Source organism: Hippoglossus stenolepis, chromosome 18 (genome assembly GCF_022539355.2).
Source record: "Hippoglossus stenolepis isolate QCI-W04-F060 chromosome 18, HSTE1.2, whole genome shotgun sequence".
NCBI classification, from domain to species: domain Eukaryota; kingdom Metazoa; phylum Chordata; class Actinopteri; order Pleuronectiformes; family Pleuronectidae; genus Hippoglossus; species Hippoglossus stenolepis.
In genome coordinates, this window is record NC_061500.1 from 14,409,286 (window position 1) to 14,427,635 (window position 18,350).

At 38.5% G+C, this 18,350-nt stretch overlaps 2 protein-coding genes across 3 annotated transcripts; both read right to left on the bottom strand.

Moving 5' to 3' along the window:
* Positions 1 to 748: 748 nt before the first annotated feature.
* On the bottom strand, positions 749 to 8,358 carry cacfd1 (calcium channel flower domain containing 1). Of its 2 annotated transcripts, none has more exons than XM_035184664.2 (5): positions 7,748 to 8,358; positions 6,161 to 6,233; positions 5,104 to 5,229; positions 4,346 to 4,453; positions 749 to 3,897 (listed from the first exon to the last, which is right to left on the bottom strand). In XM_035184664.2, exons 1-5 carry the CDS (start codon positions 7,854 to 7,856, stop codon positions 3,807 to 3,809), a joined length of 507 nt encoding a protein of 168 aa, XP_035040555.1. In that variant the 5' UTR covers positions 7,857 to 8,358; the 3' UTR covers positions 749 to 3,806. The 2 variants fall into 2 exon arrangements, with proteins under 2 accessions (XP_035040555.1, XP_035040556.1); XM_035184665.2 differs by lacking the exon at positions 749 to 3,897 and adding an exon at positions 3,904 to 4,171.
* Positions 8,359 to 10,108: 1,750 nt separating this feature from the next.
* ptcd2 (pentatricopeptide repeat domain 2) lies at positions 10,109 to 13,879 on the bottom strand. Its single transcript, XM_035184663.2, has 10 exons — positions 13,758 to 13,879; positions 12,961 to 13,053; positions 12,751 to 12,880; positions 12,228 to 12,345; positions 12,037 to 12,115; positions 11,863 to 11,954; positions 11,643 to 11,756; positions 11,468 to 11,542; positions 11,269 to 11,382; positions 10,109 to 10,589 (listed from the first exon to the last, which is right to left on the bottom strand). Exons 1-10 carry the CDS (start codon positions 13,864 to 13,866, stop codon positions 10,368 to 10,370), a joined length of 1,146 nt encoding a protein of 381 aa, XP_035040554.1. The 5' UTR covers positions 13,867 to 13,879; the 3' UTR covers positions 10,109 to 10,367.
* Positions 13,880 to 18,350: the final 4,471 nt, after the last annotated feature.

Sequence of the window (18,350 nt, forward strand, 5' to 3'; positions counted from 1 at the left end):
TGAGGAATGGAAAACTTAAGATGGCCTGGATTTCTGTGATGAGATGATATTTTAAGAAGAGTTCTTCATGACCTGATATCCTTTTTCAGCTGTTGTTCTGATTTTTTTTCCCATTATTAATTAGATAATGATGGCACTCAGACTTGAAATGTGACATTACTTTCTGTTGTATAGTTTGGTCCTGATAATGTGTGACATTCTAGTATATACATAGATTTCTTCTATGAGACAAAGTGTTAATCAGTGGGTGCAATTACTTATACTGTAATTTGGGTTCTGATAAACTATAAATACTGCACTGCGGTTGTTTGCCTCCGCCAACCACTGCAGTTTCTGTGTACATAATATTTTTCCCAGACTCATAAAAGGTCATTGTGACCTTTCTCTTTAACCACTGAAATGTAATCACTTTATCTTTTAGTACAAGTGACAAATGACCAAAGGTTGAAGAAATTCACTCAAGGGCGGTCTTGAGACATCACATTCAAGAGGGCAAAACATGTGTTGTGAGGTCACCCTGACCTTTGGCTTCCAACATTTAATCAGTTAATCCTTGAGTCCAATTGAATTTTCCATTTGAATAAGTTTCCTCGAGACGTTCTTAAGGTATCGCATTCACGAGAGTGGGACGGACGGACGGACACACAAACCAAAAACATAGTGCCTTCAGCCACTGGATGTCGTCGGCTCGGAAAAATTAAAAAAATTAAAAAGTTAAATAAAAAATAAAAAGCCAACACCATAGCAGTAGTAGGAAGTTTGTTTTAATTCACTAATTCATTACAGGATGAGGATTCACATCAGAACACACATTATACACAACCCTTACAGCAAAGGACACACAATACAATTCAAAACGGACAGGTGGGTGGACAGCTTTGGACAAAGAGAGCAGTGTTTTTACGTCTTATTAAACCGTGTAAGAGCGAATGTGTGTGTGTAGTGTCAGACTGTAGCATATCGCTGGTGTGTACTTGGTGTTTAACCTCTTGTGAGCACGAACATTTAAAATGTTTTTCCATTAGCTCTGGTAGGGTGATAAGTCACACTGGGTATCATATATCTATGATCATACGCCACTTTATTAACTGTATCTTTACGCTGTTCATTGTCGAAGTATGTCACCTGAGAGCTGGTGGTGATGTGCGAGCAATCCACCGAGTCACTGACCGGCCAGTAACAAGACATGAGCAGGAGACAGCTGTAAGAGGTATGTGTCCACACTTATTCCTTGTTATCGGCAATACAACAGAGGCAAGGCAACAAAACAACACAAACACAACCTGTATATTTGTCGGCCACTGTGTTACTCATTTGAATGACAAAGACAAGCTGTGGCTGTGAGGATCGGGTGGGATACACACCAATTAGTCCCTGAATCAACTCACTACCCCTCATTCAAATTTAATGGTCATTTAATGTACTAATTAAGACTCATAACAAAACACAAACAAATATTCAGGAACTGAATTGAAAAGGAAAGAAAAGTACGACACATTTTTAAAAAAGCCAATGAAATAAGCGCACTTTCCTGTTTTTCAGACAAAATCTGCAGCCACATCCTGGCTACCGGCTACTCCGACACGAGCAACCGTTCGTAAACAAGGACCCATGCACTGAAAGCTCTTAATGAAATTCCCTCTTTTCAATGCTACCAAAGTTTAGTGCAGCGTTGCTTTAATTGAGCTTATGCCAAAAGGGGAAAATAAACATACGAAAGCACAAAATAAAACTAAACTTTCAACTTTCTGTGTCTTTGGGTTTACCAGATACATTCCCTGATGTTCAAAACATCCCTAATGCCCGTATATGTTCATAAATAATTTGAAGCTGCAGTTCAGAGTTGTATGTGTGCAGGGGGTGTAACACTATAACACCAAAATCACTCGGTTTGTATTTAAACTTCAGAATTGTCATTTCTAAGATGCAACTCTCAGGCACATAGGGTGGAGTCTGCAGAGTAATTCCAAAGATGTTTAAGGAATCTAAAAACTGTTTTTTCGATGAAAGTGAATTCTACTCTACAATTGTTACTAGTCTATATGCAGCTCTGAGTGTGTGTGTTTTTGTGTGATTCATAATTATAAAACTCAGAGGAAATTCTTAAATCAATTATTTCGCTGTGATTTTGTGACTAAAAGTCATTTGTCAATCTGCAAAATTTAAAAAAACAAAACATTGATTTCAACCAAACTGGTGATAAAGTCTTTTTGACATTATTCATAGATTCTAGAAATATACACTTCGATGCTATTTCTACTGGCTGCATAATCTGTGCTAAGATAGGTTTAAAAATACTACAATCCAAAATGGAAACAGATCATTTCTAGTAGTTGTCTTCATTGGGACCTCAACTAACTTTTAATACAAAAACAGTTTCTCTTCTATCAGGTCATTTTCACCAAAAGGAACATTCCCCTGGGACCATGAACCTTTTGAGGAACTCAGGGTCTAACTCTGCATTTCAACCACAAGACTTGGGGACGAAGGGCGCTTTCACACCCACCTTGTTTGTTCCAGACTTTTAGACTTTTAGTTTAGTCTGAACCCAAATAACAGCTGTGAGACGTACCTTGGACCATGGATCAGGACCAACAGACCATAATTTAGTCCGACAAAAAGAAGTGGTCCTGCACCAGATCAAACTGAACCATGGCTCAGATCATGTGATAACAATGTTTTGGGATAGTTTGGACTTTCAGACCAATTGAGACACCATTACACAATCAAAGATAAGAAAGAAGCAGAACCGGTTCACAGGTTTGCATAAAGTTTTCGCCTCAGACAATATAATACTTGAGTGAGGAGTACTGCACCTGAAGTTGGTGATGCTGGTAGTGAAACCATGATGACATTACAGTAGCAAGGAAATCAACCACATGAACCAGTTCATTCATTCTCAGAATTCAAACAGTGAGACTACAACCTGCTGAACGGACAACACCCTGACATCAGTCGCTTGCCCATCTACAAACGCATCAATGTGAAGTGAAGGTGATGACAGAAAGTATGTATGTCATACAAAAGTCTGTAGCCCTAAATTACAATGCGAAATTAGACCTAACTGGATCAAATGTTAACGATGTAACAAAAGAATTGAACCATGGTTTTGTCTTTCAGGTTTGAAAGTGTCCTAAAAGTAGTTGCTGTACAATAGTACCAGGCATAACAATACACCTTTATGATTTGACATACATTAAACGCAGATGGCCCAGTTTGCTGGAAACCCCCCACGGTCCCCAACTCTTTGCGATGATAATAATGTTAGACAAGCTGGTATCAACATTTGGGTTGTGCTGCCAAAAACATGAATCGGAACATCTGTGGATTTTTGGCTTATCTTTACCCACCGTACATCTCGGACAACTCTGAATCACAGCCTCAAAGTCATAGTGAACAACCTGAAGTCAAATATTTACATTTTACAATCACATTAATTACTATTCAGATTTCCTAAAAGGCTCTTGGGCTACAAAGAAGTTACTCACGTTTCCTGAAAAGAGGGTTCACAACCAACAGCAGCAACAAAGGGACTAAGTAATAAATAAATTCAACCCATATGCAGGAATAGAAACATGAAAACAAAACTTTACATTTTAAGAGATTTGCACACCAGGTACCAAATAATGGACTGAATCCAACATCATCTTATTAGGTCCAGATAACAAGAATGCAGCAATTTTAAAGGCTTTATATAAACTCAATACCTTTGTTATGCAGTGACAGAAATGATAGTGGGGGAGGGAGGAAGAATGGAGGGCAGGAGCTGAAGAAAAGAAGAGGGGGAGGTTGGGAAGGTAGATGCCTCACTCCGGAGCGCCGTTTTCCGTCCCTGCCATCCTCTCTTCGTCGCCCTGTTTCTGATGCTGCAGTCTGGCATAAGACACCGCATCTCCCCTGAGAGAGAGAAGGAGAGAAAGGGAGGGCGGGATGCGAGAGAAGGATGGTAATAGGAAGTTATGAGGAGGGAGAGATAAGTGCAAACAAAGGGAAAGCAGGTATGACAGGACAGGGCGACAATGTTAATCGTACGGGTATAACACCGCTGACCTTGTCAAAAGTTAATTTGCATGAATAAGGAGGCTCATTAGAATTGTTACAACTTTCATGGATACAATAAAAATCTTATTAGCTGATTTCAATGAAGCATGATGCCTTTTAATTAGGGAGTCTGTTATAATATCACATTTTAGAAGAGTGTTTTATGGGTGAGACATTAAGACGTATGAGTAATTTAAAAATGCACAACTTATATTCAAAATTATACTGTAAATAAGTTATATAAAATATCTGTGTTCTTTGATGCACGTCATCACAAGTTACGAACTAGTACCAGGCAGCTTACTTTTTGCCTAAAGATGCGAGGCCGTACAGAACTCCTGTAGCAAAGGCGATGGCGTTCCCAAACAAGGTTGTCATGGAGAATTTCAACACTACGGGAAACAGAGCCATCCTGAAAACAGGCGACCGAGGGGACAGCAACAAGAGACAAAAACAAAAATGAGTAAATCATATCAAGCACGTGCTGTAGATAAAAACCAACCACATTCTCTGTGGGGGATTTTCCCCATCTTTTATCAAGAGCATGGTCTTTCAGTTCGAGGGCAGATTGACCAACAGATTTTGTAATACGCTCCAATAGCCCCTGCTTGTACTTAGATTTGCTCTGCTTGTGCTCAGACTGTGCGCTTGCACTCAATGTATTTTGTTGCGGGGACAGATTTCCTGCGCTTCAGCTTCAGCTCTTATCCTCATGCTCATTTTAGATCTGTGTGCACACACGAAATGTCTGCTCTTCGATTTTTTTCATCTGTGCTTGGATGTTGTGTGCAACAAGTCTGTCAAAGCAAATCTAAGCACAAGCAGGGTATATTTGAGTGCAAGCACAAGGTTTTGCGTGACAGCTTTATGAAATCGGTCCTGCTCTAACAACAGTCTTTAATAAAGATAGGTAAAAAAAAAAAACATAATTCCCAAAAGTGTCCAACAGCTTATGCAATGTTAGGCACTGACGGAAACTCACATTCTAAAAATTGTACAGTTCATATCGTGCAGTAGAGTCTCCAGTGATATAAACCAAGTGCAATGGATAGTTGTTCTCACCCACAGTAGAAGAGAGCTTTCTGCCACGGTTTGAGTTTGTCTGCACGAGCTGCTATTGCATTAGCAAACTCTATGAACTGGCAGCAGAATGGCACTTCACACAGGAACAGCACAAAAGCGTTCAACCTAGAGAGGGGAGGAGAGGACAAGAGGAGTCATCCTGTGCACTTTCATCTCAACCACGGCACAGCTCAGGCTCAAACGATGGAGGTCAGGAGTTTAAACACAGTAGAGGAGCAGAGAAGGACCATTATACTGTTAGTGTCATGATTCAAGGTAACATCTTGATCTGTAGCCCGCACGTTCATGTTTGCTGTCAAAGAGAACCAGATAGAAAGTTTCTACTGTGGGTTGTTTTGTGAAATCAGGGCTGAGACTAACAATTATTTCTGACAAGTTGAAGGAATGTGAAGCACTCAACAAGGTGGTGAGTTACCAAAGTAGGTTTTTGATCAACATATATTGTTTCAGCTCTAAAAAAAAAAAATGTTTTACTCTAGTTTGATCTGGTGTAAAGAATAAACCTGAAAAATTGTCTGGATTGTAATTTCCATTTATCAAACATTTAAATTAGTCATTAAACTATTGATGCAAATATGTTTCTAGCTGCACAAAAACCCCCCCAGAACAAATCACTGCAACCTGTATCAAAACATGTTCACACCGAGAAGTTGTCTATGCCTTGACTTGAGCAGTGACGTAGGTGTGGCTGCATGGCAACATGAGACTACTGTTTACTATTGATGTAAGATAATACTGTACATACTAATAAATAAATGATCTCAATGAAATAAATAATCTAGATCTTTAAAAAGTGTTTATTACAAAACTGGAAATCTGGACGGTAAAGGTCTGATCAGTCATTTATGTTTAGGATAGTTTGTGCTTCAGAAAACTTTAACAGCTCATGAAAGGCAGGTTGACACCTTAATCAAACTGTAACAGAGACATTTTAAAGGATTGTCTTATTCATTTGATACAATTATCATCAACACTTTTCTGTAAATATATTCTAAAAGAAATATATTTTTTATATATATATAGTATGTTGACTTACACCATCCACACTCCAGCAGCAATGTTCAAAGGGTTCACGGTGACGCAGTTCCACACTCCTGAGACGGCACAGGCTGCATGATTTGGACAAAACAAAAGACAAAAGATATTAGACCCACTAGCACCGTACAGACTGAAATTTCCCTCTAGGTTTAATAAAGTACTATCTCTCCCTCTCTTTCTTCATATTTGTCTGTCTGTCTACATTACATTGATGAAAAATCTAAGAGGACAGAATAGATCTTATGGATGTTGCTGCTACGTGACACAGTTCAATCACTTCTATTGTGAAAACTATGATAACTACATACTAACGTTTCATGTAGATTATATGCTGTGAGTGATTGGTGTGTTAACGCCTGTAAACTATAACCAACAATGAGGAACATGTGGATTTTTCTACATTTGAATGTAAATTAGGCATCTATATACTAACATGGAAATAGATGCACACACGCATCACTGTCTTCACACTTTGGTTTTACATTGCCTAACAGAAAATCACTTTGCAACCACCTGAGAAACTTCAACAAAATAAGGTAATACATCACTGATATCTTGATTTATAAGCTGTAATGAAAGATGCGCTGACAGGAAATTAATTACCCACATCAAATCTGACACAAATTACCATCAAGGTAATTACAAGATAATTTGTTTCACATAAGCTTCTGCTAATGATAACTCTGGGTGTTTTCTACATAGGCATTTAGAGAATTTGCCATGGAGTTTTACTTTGATTAACAAACCAACAAAAAGTAAGTGTTAAATATAAACATTAGTATTTATGAGTCAACACCATACTGTACTACTGCTACAGGCAAGAAACCCCACAGTGAGAATGAAGGGTAAATGAGCCCGATGTGTGTATGAACTGTCACAGTGTCACAAACAGTGGAACAACTACATTGCACACCCTGCTCCTTTAGACCTTCCAGCCTCCTCAATAATACAGAGCCCATTGGATATGCAGTCACCCGGGTGGTTAACGTGATCCAGGCTCTGGTGTCACTGTGAAGGAGAGACGGGTGGGATGGGGGGAGGCAGGATGGGTGGCAACGCTGCTGGATCACTGCACAGCAGCAGTCAAAGTACCTGCTGGGGGGCACGGTGTGTGCATATCACCCTGTTAATCCAGGAATGACAAGCTGTTGTGGTATGAGACAGACACACACACACAGAGGCACAGGCAGGGCTGGGTGGTGGCTGCTGCAGTGATGGGGACAATGGGCTGGAACAAAGCTTTTGTGGAGCTGAGGCTGAGCAGAGGACATGCAGCATGTTATGCAGCATGTACACAAGAAATAACCTGATTTCCAAAACAGCAATCTGATCCTGATCTGTCCTGTTTAAGATCTGAGTCTTATTTTAACACAAGGGCTGAAAAGTCAACACAGTGCACAGTGTGAGGTGTGCAGGCAGGAGAGGACATGCACTGGCAGGTCCCAGAAAACACCCCAAATTAAACCTATATCATTGGAAACTGGTGCACAACACATTCAATACTTGGATTCACTGCACATATTTGGCACATACACCGTTTAAACTCCTCATATGACTGAATAAATGGACTTTTCCAAGTACTTACAGATTCCTCCCAGAACCCCAGCTATTTTACACAGCCATCGGTACCACCACGTCATGCCGTCATCGTCCGGGGCGGCTTTCGTGGCCGCTACGGCCGCTTCGGAGCTCATTGTGCTTGTTTGGCTAAAGCTACACACACAGCCAGTGTTTACAGATGTCAGCTAACAATGGCTAAACTGAAGTTAGCTAGCCCGAAACTAACTGCTAACTCGCTAGAAACAAAGCGACACTCGCTTTCGGTGATGTATTTTCACTTTTAAGGATTTGTTTTGATCAAATATAAAGTCTTTCCTTTCGTCTGCTGCAGTTGGGTCCAGCTGCCCGATGCTACCAGCGGCGCCCCCGTCAATCAGCCTCAGCTAACCAGCTAGCTGATGCTAACAGCACCGCCCCCCGGCTGCCGCTAGGAGCAGATGTCAGCCAGCATCCGTCCTCCACTCGTAAAGAAATGAAGCACATGAACTTAAACGCTTTTATTATTTAAAGTTAAATCTATAAAACTCCCGATCGCTTTGTTTGGGTTCAAGCCTTTTTTTTTTTTTTAATAAAGAGTCTATGGTCTATGGTTTTAAACAATCACAGAGCTGCTCTCCTCCCCAGCTGCTCAGCTGGTGTGGGCGGTGCATTGTGGGAGAGAGTTCCTGCGCGTCAGGGTTTGTTTACATCTGCAGCTGTGGGGGTGTCAACTTCATACTTTGTTGTTATCATCCCACTTAAATCACAGAGCAAAACGCACAACCTGCTAAAGCTGTTTAATAACCTTTAAACCGACCTGAAAGTTTCAAGTCAAATATCATACAAGTCAAAATATATCTGATATTAATGATAGTTATATATTTGTAAAAAAGAAATATTTGGTTAAAAACATAATAAAACTTTTGAGTCTTTTCCCCTTTACCAACAATTATATTTAAACTGAAGAACTAATTTCTGAGTACAATAACCTCATATATCATACATATTACTGCTATTTATACTATCTCCTTTTATACTGCACACTTCGTGAAGAGCAGATTTTCGCTGTCTTTAACAATGACAATAAAGAGCTATTCTATTCTGTTCTGTTCTATTCATCACGTCATCAGGCTTCGAAACTCATTATTTAATTCATGTCCAATAATCCTCTGCATATCTGTTACCTGCCTGTTGTTTACTTACCTGCTAAATTAATAATTATTACTGATCCAGTAATTATATAGTAAACACTTTGGTTTTAAACTTGAATCCTCAAATGTATTTCACATTTTATTTTATTTTCTAGGTCATGTAGTTTGAAGGTTTCTAAAGGAAATTGATATATTTGATGTTGAGGAGAAATGAATGGATGTTGAGGGAAGGGGTCGAGCTGAAGATGAGTCTGATAAGGTGGTCTGGGGGGGGCACTAGTGACAGAGGGAGACTCAGTGTGTCTCAGGCATCACTAAACTTGAGCTTATTACCCCCAGCCAGTGACTAGAATGAGACATGCAAGAGGTATGCACCAAACTGGATATGAAGGGATAAGGGAGGGAGAGGGAAAGAGGATGATGGGGGGATGTGGGTTGGGATGAGGTAGAAGGGTGTATGATGAAGGGAAGGGAAAGGGTGGGTGAGGAAATCTGAGCCAGAGCCTGATGGGTTGGTTGGGTATATGGAGACTGAAAGCTATTTACAGGTGTGGTTGAGGAATGTCCCTGCTCCTGAAACTTGGTTAACCTCATTTTAAACTAAATTATTTTTTTATTTATCTTTCTTCAGCCCCATTTTTTGTATTTGGTCCCGGCACACATTAATAATTTATCTCTTGTCCCAACACAACATTGGGTATTTTTCCAGAATCCTTCCCCTCTTCCCTACCTACCTAGCTGACAAAATATTCCTTTGTTTGCCAAGCTGCAAGTGAGACATGTCCTATCAAGTATCTTAAAATTACATTCTCATTGATTTGTGCAAGATCTAGACATTTTTTATATAAAATACAAAACACTGTACTGTGACAGTAGGAAAGATAAATATAACTGAAAATAAAACTTAAAATATGTTCGATGTCATACAAATTAAGATTCTATATGTAACTTCTGGCTACCTTTTGTTTGGCACAATTTAATAAAACTGTATAAACTTCTGTACCGCTGTGAAGCAGATGTGATTTGTTCCCTCTAGTTATTTAGAAGAGTCTTTGATTGTTCAGAAAATACCTTCAGGGCTTTGTACGCTAATATTTAAGAACATTCTTTGTTTATCAATGGCTCCCAGGTATTTATTTTACGGAGAAAAGATGACTGGCTCTGTGACTCGACTGTGATTTGTAATATATGAGAGGCACAAACTGGTGGCTGCTACCATGCAGGTTAGATAAAGCATTTATATCAAAAGCAGAACAAATTATGTATTTTTTTATTAAATATCCGTTTCATCTTTAACACTCATTCACACTTTTATATACAACATATTCTTACTAAATCACTCACGTTATCCATATCAGATCCTGAAAGGAAAAGTCATTAAGATGTTGTTTTTCTTAAATGCCTGCTGCACAAACTTGGACTGTGACCTTTTTCGTTAAATGTGTTTAGGAGGTAGATCATCTCGACAAAGTCATCTCTGTGGTCAGATGATTGATAATAGTGAAAGCAGGCGTCTCATTCTGATAGCAGGGTGGACTGAAGTGGCCTCAGAGTCCTTCTGCTGAACCTCCTCTCCTCCATTATTGGCGCTGGTTTCCTCTTCCCTGTGGGCGTGTGGCACAGCATGTCGTCGACGGTCTGCTGAGTCACCTGACCGGCTCGTTCAAGCCGAGTCACTATCTGCTCCACTTCCCTCATGTGTGATCCGCCTTTAGTCCGCAAGCGCAGCAAATCCACCTGAGAAAGGCGTAATGAGAGACTCCTTATGAGCAGTTTGTTTTTTTACAAATCTATCTCTGTAGCTTGCACAAGATATTTTGAGTATCCTTTCCTGATCATTCTAATCAAAAATCAAGTGAAGGAGCCTTAGGTTTTATACTATTCTGTTCAAATGATAAATTGTATAGGTTGTAAAAACTCCTCCACCAGCATACAAGCACTAATTACCACACATTTATGTTTTTGTCAACATTTGTCCATTTATTCAGATGGATTATGCAAAATCTTTGTGGACGGATTCCCACGAAACCTGGTGGAACAATGTGGTATGGGTCCAGGGAGAACCCCACCCAATTTAGGTTTCCCCACTTTCTTTAACATTTTGTATTGCCACATTTTCATTGAGAATAATTCATGGATCTTGATGAAAAAAATAATAACACACATGTGCCTGAGTGTGCAATTTGGTGCAAATCCAAATAAAAATCTGTATCTAGTGGATTTAAATGTGGTTTCATTAGGGGACTGTGAAGGGATACAGAGGTATGTGCTCTCCGAGTGGCCTTCAAGCTATTTACTATTTTGCTACTATGACTGAAGATACAGTGACTATGTGACTATGTCACTGTATCTTTAGCTATCGCTTCATTGTTGTAGCATCTGTGTCATTGAGCAAACATTAAGGAGTTGAACTCACCACCTCCTGTGAAAATTCAGGCTTCTTGACAAAAGAAGGGCTTTTAGGTAACACGGCTGCACACAGGCTGGAAATGGCACTTTTCACTGCTCCTGACATGGCTAATATCACAACCTAAAGCACAATAAGAAAACATTAACAAATAAAAAAAATTATAATAATTATAAATGTACAACACAACCATAAGATGCACACTTACTTTCAAATTTTGACATAATCTGCTATCTGTGCTCATGATTTGTGAATACAGTGACTGTGCCTTCTCAACGTCACTCTGGAAGAAAAAAGAAAGAGAGAACAGATGAGTGATGATAGTTAAATATTTTCCATGTGTTATAGAATGATAAAAGGTAAAAGAAAGAGATAGAACTCACCTGCCTGAGTGCTAATGCTACAGCGAAGCAGTAAGCATGTCTGGGGATGAAGTGTCCTTTGGTCTGTCCCTCCTCTATCAGAGACTTGCAGATTCTGTAGGACTCTGTAGTGTTCTGAGCAACATAAAGCAGGACATAAGTCTACAGCAAACACATGATCCATACAAAAAATAAATTATCCCATTTATTTAAATTGTAGATAAAATAATTAAAATGTTACCAGTTTATAGCAGGTGCCGGTTGCCAGTGTATGTGTGTCTTTGTTGAATGGTATACCTTGGTTCCTCATGGTTCTTAATACCTCCAGAGCATCTGTGACAGGCAGCGTTTACAAAATTATGAACATGTAGAAACAATTTTAGAAAAAACACTAGAAGGTTAAATTGTCACTTACTTTCATAAGAGCCTTTTGTGAACAACATGTCTACGGCGATGTTAAAGGACGTTGCATCGTTGAAAAACCCTTTCATGCTCTGTTTAGAAAAAGTTGGAGAAAATATATATGTTTATGTATAAAATTCACACACAACTTACAACTAAAACAGTTTGTGAAAAACCAGTGTAGTGGCTGATATAATATTTGACCTTATCTGTAAGTGCAGCAGCAGCCATGTCCTCCAGACCCATTTCATAACACAGTCTAACGAAGAGAGGACCAAACTTAAACTCCCCATACGCCATGTTTCGGTTCTCTGTGTGATACCTTGTGAGAGAAAAATAAAGGCACAGCACTTTTATTTATGAGGCACATTTCATACACGGAGGTGGATTCAAGGAGCTGAGCAGGGAAGTTAAAATTCAAAAATTCAAAGAGCACATGTCAGTTAGTTAAAGGAGCACAATAAAAGAGATTAATGTGAGCAGAGGAAGACATAGAGATTAAAAAAATATATAACAAGTAAAAAAGATATATCTGTATAAATATGTAGTTTAAAGAGTAATATGTTAAAAGTAAAATAGATAGAAGAATACAAAAATAAAGGATCATCTGTATTGAATTAAGATACTTGACATCCTGACAGTCAAAGCCACATTGGAGACATATTTTAAAAATGTCTTGCGCAGCTTGTTTGTGTGTTACAAAACTTTCAATAAAGGTTGTCTTTACCTATAGATTGCATCTCTGGCTATCACCAAGTCGTCCCCAGACTGGCACAGGTGAAGGAGAAGCTTCAGCTCATCTTTCAGTATCAACTCGTTCCTTTGTAGCTTCTCACTGAACAGCTCAACATAATTCCCTTAAAAAAAAAAAAAGAAGTTGTGTTATGATATGAGACAATTTACAGCAGCTTAGAGCTAATGACAGGAACTACTTTACCTTTGGATCCAGTGGCGAGGTGAGCCACGGTCAGCTTCTTTTCCTGAAAGTCCTGAAGCTTGATGACATCTTCTGACAACAGGTGCCTCTTGGCTGCAGAGACAACAGTTTGTAAGATGTCATTAGATATATATAAAAAAAACACCGCTGAGTTGTGCAGTACTAGAAATGAGGGTGGTATCATTTTTAGTCAGTGTCATCACTGGCTAAACAACCATCATAAATAAACAAAAATCAAATCAATGTTAGAGAAGCTTTCTCCCTTGACAGACCGTGATATCATATCATGGACAAGTCTGCAGAGCAGGTTAATGCCCAGGGGCCACAGAGCCCAAGTCTTATTTGATATCGTTTAAGTATATACTGAGCATAATTGGATTAATCTCAACACGATCTAAATCTTTACTACTGTAAGAACAATATCTAATATGTTGCATCTGAAAAAGAAATTATTTCATTTTATTTCTTGCTCTTGATATTTTCTTCTTAGCCCTTAAGGAGGTTTATGACCTTATATTTAGCCAGGTAGCTTAAATGTTCACAGCTTTTACAAACTTTACTGTAAAGCAACAGAGCAAATTATATATATATATAAACTGTTACAGCAGCGAGAGCCTGGTGATCATCATTAATGTGACATTATTACACAGTTGGTGTCAGATTAGTTTAAACTTGTGGACGCTGTAGGTTAATAACAACATGCTAACGGAGCTCGTCTCTGAGAGGGAACCAGACACTTCTAATGGAGATCTGAGTGTCAGACCTGGAGAACGACAGGAGCTCGAGTTGGTCTTTACCTCCTGAACATGTTTCCAACCATCCGGACGGTAAAACACGGAATAATCCTCCTTTACCGGACTCGTGTGCTAACGACCGACAACATCTACCGAGTCTCCTCAGCGCCATACTGCCACCGACTGCACCATTACGATGCAAACAGGGGGGGTGTTCTCAGACATATTATAGACGTTTAAAAGTCGAATTGACGCCACGAATAGCTCAACAAAGTTTTAAATGAACTTTAATCATACGAATATTTGTTTTTTACATTCTACAAGGACGGTCTGTTTAGATTTTGGAATTAAAGTCGTAATACCCGGTTTGCAGTTGATATCGTCCAACATGGCGGCCCCCAGCAGGACAAGTTGATTAATCTCAAAAACTAAACACGTTTCAGATTTATGACTTTTATCTTTCCACAGAATGACTTAGATCACGTTTTAACATTAATGACAACAAGTGTTTAATTTGTGCAAATGACACTGAATCGACTGCACCTATATTCTTGTATATATATGTAGTGTGATACATTCAATCTGGGCTGATATTCACAAATGGATACACGTTTTTTTTTGCAATACATATATTCTATATCTAAAGATAATATTACATTTTAGTTTAATTTTACAAAACAAAAACGATGAACTCTGTTGTAATGCAATTCTATGTCTGGCAAAGCTTTTCATACACAAGGAATAGGAGTCACAACTCTGAAATGTTTTGGTTGGTATATAAATCATTGTTTTTAGCTCACGAATTGAATGTTGATCAAATTCGTGTAAGATGTTATTTTTGTTTTTTGTTTTTCCTGCGAAAAATCATTTTAAGTAAGACAATTCCTTTTAAAATAATTATTACATTTGTTGTCCATGATGAAGATTCTTTGATTATGAGAGTGGGGCCATTTGTACTTCTATGGGATGGTTTGCCAATATATTTTTTGTCAGGAACACATATTCATGGGGAAGTGCTTTATGTAATTTAATAAAGTCTAATTAACAAAGGTTGAAATTATGTATGGTGCAGAATAGCTCATAATCTAACAAATTACCATTATCATCTTTTAAGTCAATGATAAAATAGAGATTTATTCCTGTGTAATTCATCTATTCTGCATTTCTACAACTAACCAACCTTTTATATCTTGCCCAGCAGGTAGCGCTGTCTCCCTGCTTTTTAAACAGGTCTGGTGAAGACTTTGGAACTCACTTTAATTGTTCAATAAATATGACTCCTCAGTGCTTTGTACGTCCCTCAGGAATATGTTTTAGCTCTGAATGAATCTGTTTGTTTGTAAAATAAATTAAAATAATACTTGATTAGCAAAAAATTTGGAAGTAAATTCTATAAAAATCAACCAATCAGTTAATCGACAATTTGTTTGGCAAAGCTCTTTCCACCGAATAACACCAGACTGGTGTTTCCATTATTTTGTCAACTCCATAACAATGTCAACTCCGATAAAATAAATATAAAACAATATTTAATAATATATAATAAAATAACAAACACCTGAAATTATAACTCAGTGCAGTTCAACAGCACCAAACATTGCATCCTCCAAAATAGACATGAAAATGACTCATAACCTTTTTAAAATAAATAGTGTGGGATATTATAACCTTCATGATCATATGATTTATTGCAGGAATGTTGTTTTACAATGCATACATTTTAGCGTACTATATCTAGTAGACTGACGACCTATTAAAATGAATGTGAAAGTAATTATTATACTCATTTTGTTGTTATTGCTGGAGCTTTTAAAATCAAAAGTTGAAACTTAGTTATGTTAGCATTTATTGACTCCTCTAGTTCATTATGGTTGGCCTCAGTGAGAGCTGAACCCTGCCACTAGTTAGTGAACCCTCTGACCTCCACGGCATTATGTAACCAAGCTCTGACATCTTTAGAAAGGACTGCTGCTGCATTTTCTCCTTAAAGGACATACATTTGAAATTTACCATTAAATATTAAAGTATTCAAGAAAAAAAGGAAGCAACTATATAATAAAATATAAATACAAGCAAAATTAGTATAAAATAAAGTTTTTCAATGAGCAAACTCAAGTCAAGAGAGTTCAGTGCCTGAAATAGTTTGATAAACAATATAAATGGTATGAATATTCTACATTGGTATGATAAATCAATATGGAACATAATACCTGATATTATAGATTCATCTTGAACTCTTGAAAATGCTCTTCATGTTTAGATTTATTGGGTCAGAGTCTTGATTATAAAAAGTGTTTGAAAGACAAATGTGTCATTATTATTGTTTCCTCACACAGGATTTAATAGTAAGATGTGAGTTATCACCAGTTACAGGATGTACTGACTTATATGTGAAACAGAACTGCTGGACCTGCAGACATCTGGAGAAACAAGGTGGAAAAAAATCTTTCAAATGATTAAGGTGCTTCTTAAATTAATCAAGTCAGATCATCTTGCAGGAAGAAAATAGGGCTGGGACAGGGAGGTGCCCCACTGTTGCCTTAGCAACAAGACCTCAGCCCATCCAGCTGAGATTGCTTGCTCAGCCAATCAAAGGCAGGGCCCTGGATAATTTATGGTATCTTACAAGGTGTATGCATCTCTGAGGGTTTCTCTCCTCCTCTCTGCATATATGTATGTTTGCATGCATCTAAAAACAGTATTTCCTACATTCAGCACCTGTATATCGACAGGTTGATCGCTTAGTGTGGTGACAGCTCGTGGCAACTTGCTTACATAATGCAGTGCTGGTCTTTTTTTAGCATTTGGACTCAGCCAGGTTCTGCCCACAGATAGTAGCTCTTACATCTTCTTTGATTTATCCCTGCATGCCCTTCCTTTTAGTATTGGAAAGTGCCTGGGGTGTCCCATCATCATTAATAAATGTCCCTGCTGAAAGAGGTTTGGCACAGGAATACAAAAAAAACAGCTGGTAGTGATCACTGCGTCAGCCAGCGTGCCAGTTATAAAGGCACTGTCCTCGAAAGACAATTAAATAGGTTTGCTTCCATCTTTCCCAAGACATATGACATTCATTTATATTCATGCCTCTTCAATTCAGGGACTGATTTCCCACTAAATCATAAACGTCTGTGGCTGCGTGTTCGGTTCGGAAAAGTAATAGGGATGTTGTCTCATTTGCATAACTTGTGTATAATACTATAATTCTACATGGAAGGAAATGCAAACGCTTTCCAGTTACCGCTGAAAACCTCTGAGAGTCTGGTGCAGCCGCTGATTGCTCCCTTGCTGAGAGACATCAAAGATGTGGACTTGTGGTCGTCCCACTGTACAACAAAAGGATGCTGTGGAGACATGTCCTCTTATCCTGCTCGGCTCCCATCCTCCTCTGCCCCTGCCACTTAGTATCCCCGGGGCCTCCGATCCAAGCCACATTTCAATTGACTGCGGACTGGAGGAGATAATATGCTTTCAATTATTATTATTTCGCTCATATGCATTTGGCATTATCCATATTCTAGATATACTTATAGATAATCAGAGCTACAAATATTCTATTAATTTGTTATTTTCACCTCCACCAAGGAGGTTATGTTTCCATCTGCGTTTTTTTGTTGTCTGTGTCTTATTTAGCAGCATTGTGCAAAAACTACTGGACAGATCTCCAAGAAACTTGGAGGAAGGATGTAGTATGGGTCAGAAAAATCCCTTAAAATTATTGCCTATCCAGGATTTTTACCCCCACTTTTTTTAACATAAGGCCTTTTTCAACATTATCCTTGATTTCTCAAAGAAAAATTCATGGATCTTGATGAAAATCACACGTTTAAGGGACTGATATTTAGGAGTGTGTGTAATATGGTGCCGATCCGTATAAAAATCCAGATGCAGTAAATTCAAATGTGGTTTCATAAGAGGTTGTTTTTTTCCCCTGATGCAGTAGAAGGGGAGGCTCAGCACTGCTGCTTCACTCCATGCTCCTGCTGACTGCAGCTATTACATGTTCTTCCACTGCAGGTGCTGTATCTGCACTACAAAGGATATGCATGTTAGGCACTATGATAATACTTTTTTTTATTATTGAGTCGTTCCACAGATGCCAAGCTGTGACCACACCCTACTGTTTTATTGATGGGATGAGTCAGGGCAAATTACCTACAGGATTTAATCAGGAAATTAGGCTTAAGTACACTCCATGGTAGTTTGATTAGTCTGCTCTTGTCATTGCCTCTGTCCACACCACACACATCTCTCCATGCAAACATACATCCCCCCCATCTGTCCTGTCTGGCTCTCGGGGACACTTGTAACCAAGGAGACCAAAAAGAATGACTTCCCTCCTGGGCCACGATGACACTAACAGCCAATCATCTGTGAGCATATCACATTAGAGCTACAGTTATGTTCTCTTTCATTATCATTTTCATAGAGGAATTTGTTTGTTGCCAGTTTGGGATGTCTATCTAATTAGCACCCATAGGTCATACAATATTTCACTACAATACCAGTCACTACAATATTGTAAATGGATTGAGTTTTTAACGAGGATACAAAATAAACATAGGCTTAAAATACCAACAAACAGATGAGATAAAAAGTCAAATATTGAGTCTATAAAGTATTTGTAGCCAGATGACAAGCTCAGTTATATCTCTC

Excerpts from the sequence above, each read along its gene's own strand:
- ptcd2 (XM_035184663.2), bottom strand. The coding sequence starts at position 13,866 with ATGGCGCTGAGGAGACTCGGTAGATGTTGTCGGTCGTTAGCACACGAG. Across the intron at positions 13,054-13,757 it reads GTTGGAAACATGTTCAGGAG|CCAAGAGGCACCTGTTGTCA; the intron begins GTAAAGACCAAC and ends TTGTCTCTGCAG. Across the intron at positions 11,757-11,862 it reads CCGGCACCTGCTATAAACTG|AACACTACAGAGTCCTACAG; the intron begins GTAACATTTTAA and ends TATGTTGCTCAG.
- cacfd1 (XM_035184664.2), bottom strand. The coding sequence starts at position 7,856 with ATGAGCTCCGAAGCGGCCGTAGCGGCCACGAAAGCCGCCCCGGACGAT. Across the intron at positions 6,234-7,747 it reads TGGGGTTCTGGGAGGAATCT|CCTGTGCCGTCTCAGGAGTG; the intron begins GTAAGTACTTGG and ends CAAATCATGCAG. Across the intron at positions 3,898-4,345 it reads CTCGCATCTTTAGGCAAAAA|GGGAGATGCGGTGTCTTATG; the intron begins GTAAGCTGCCTG and ends TCTCTCTCTCAG.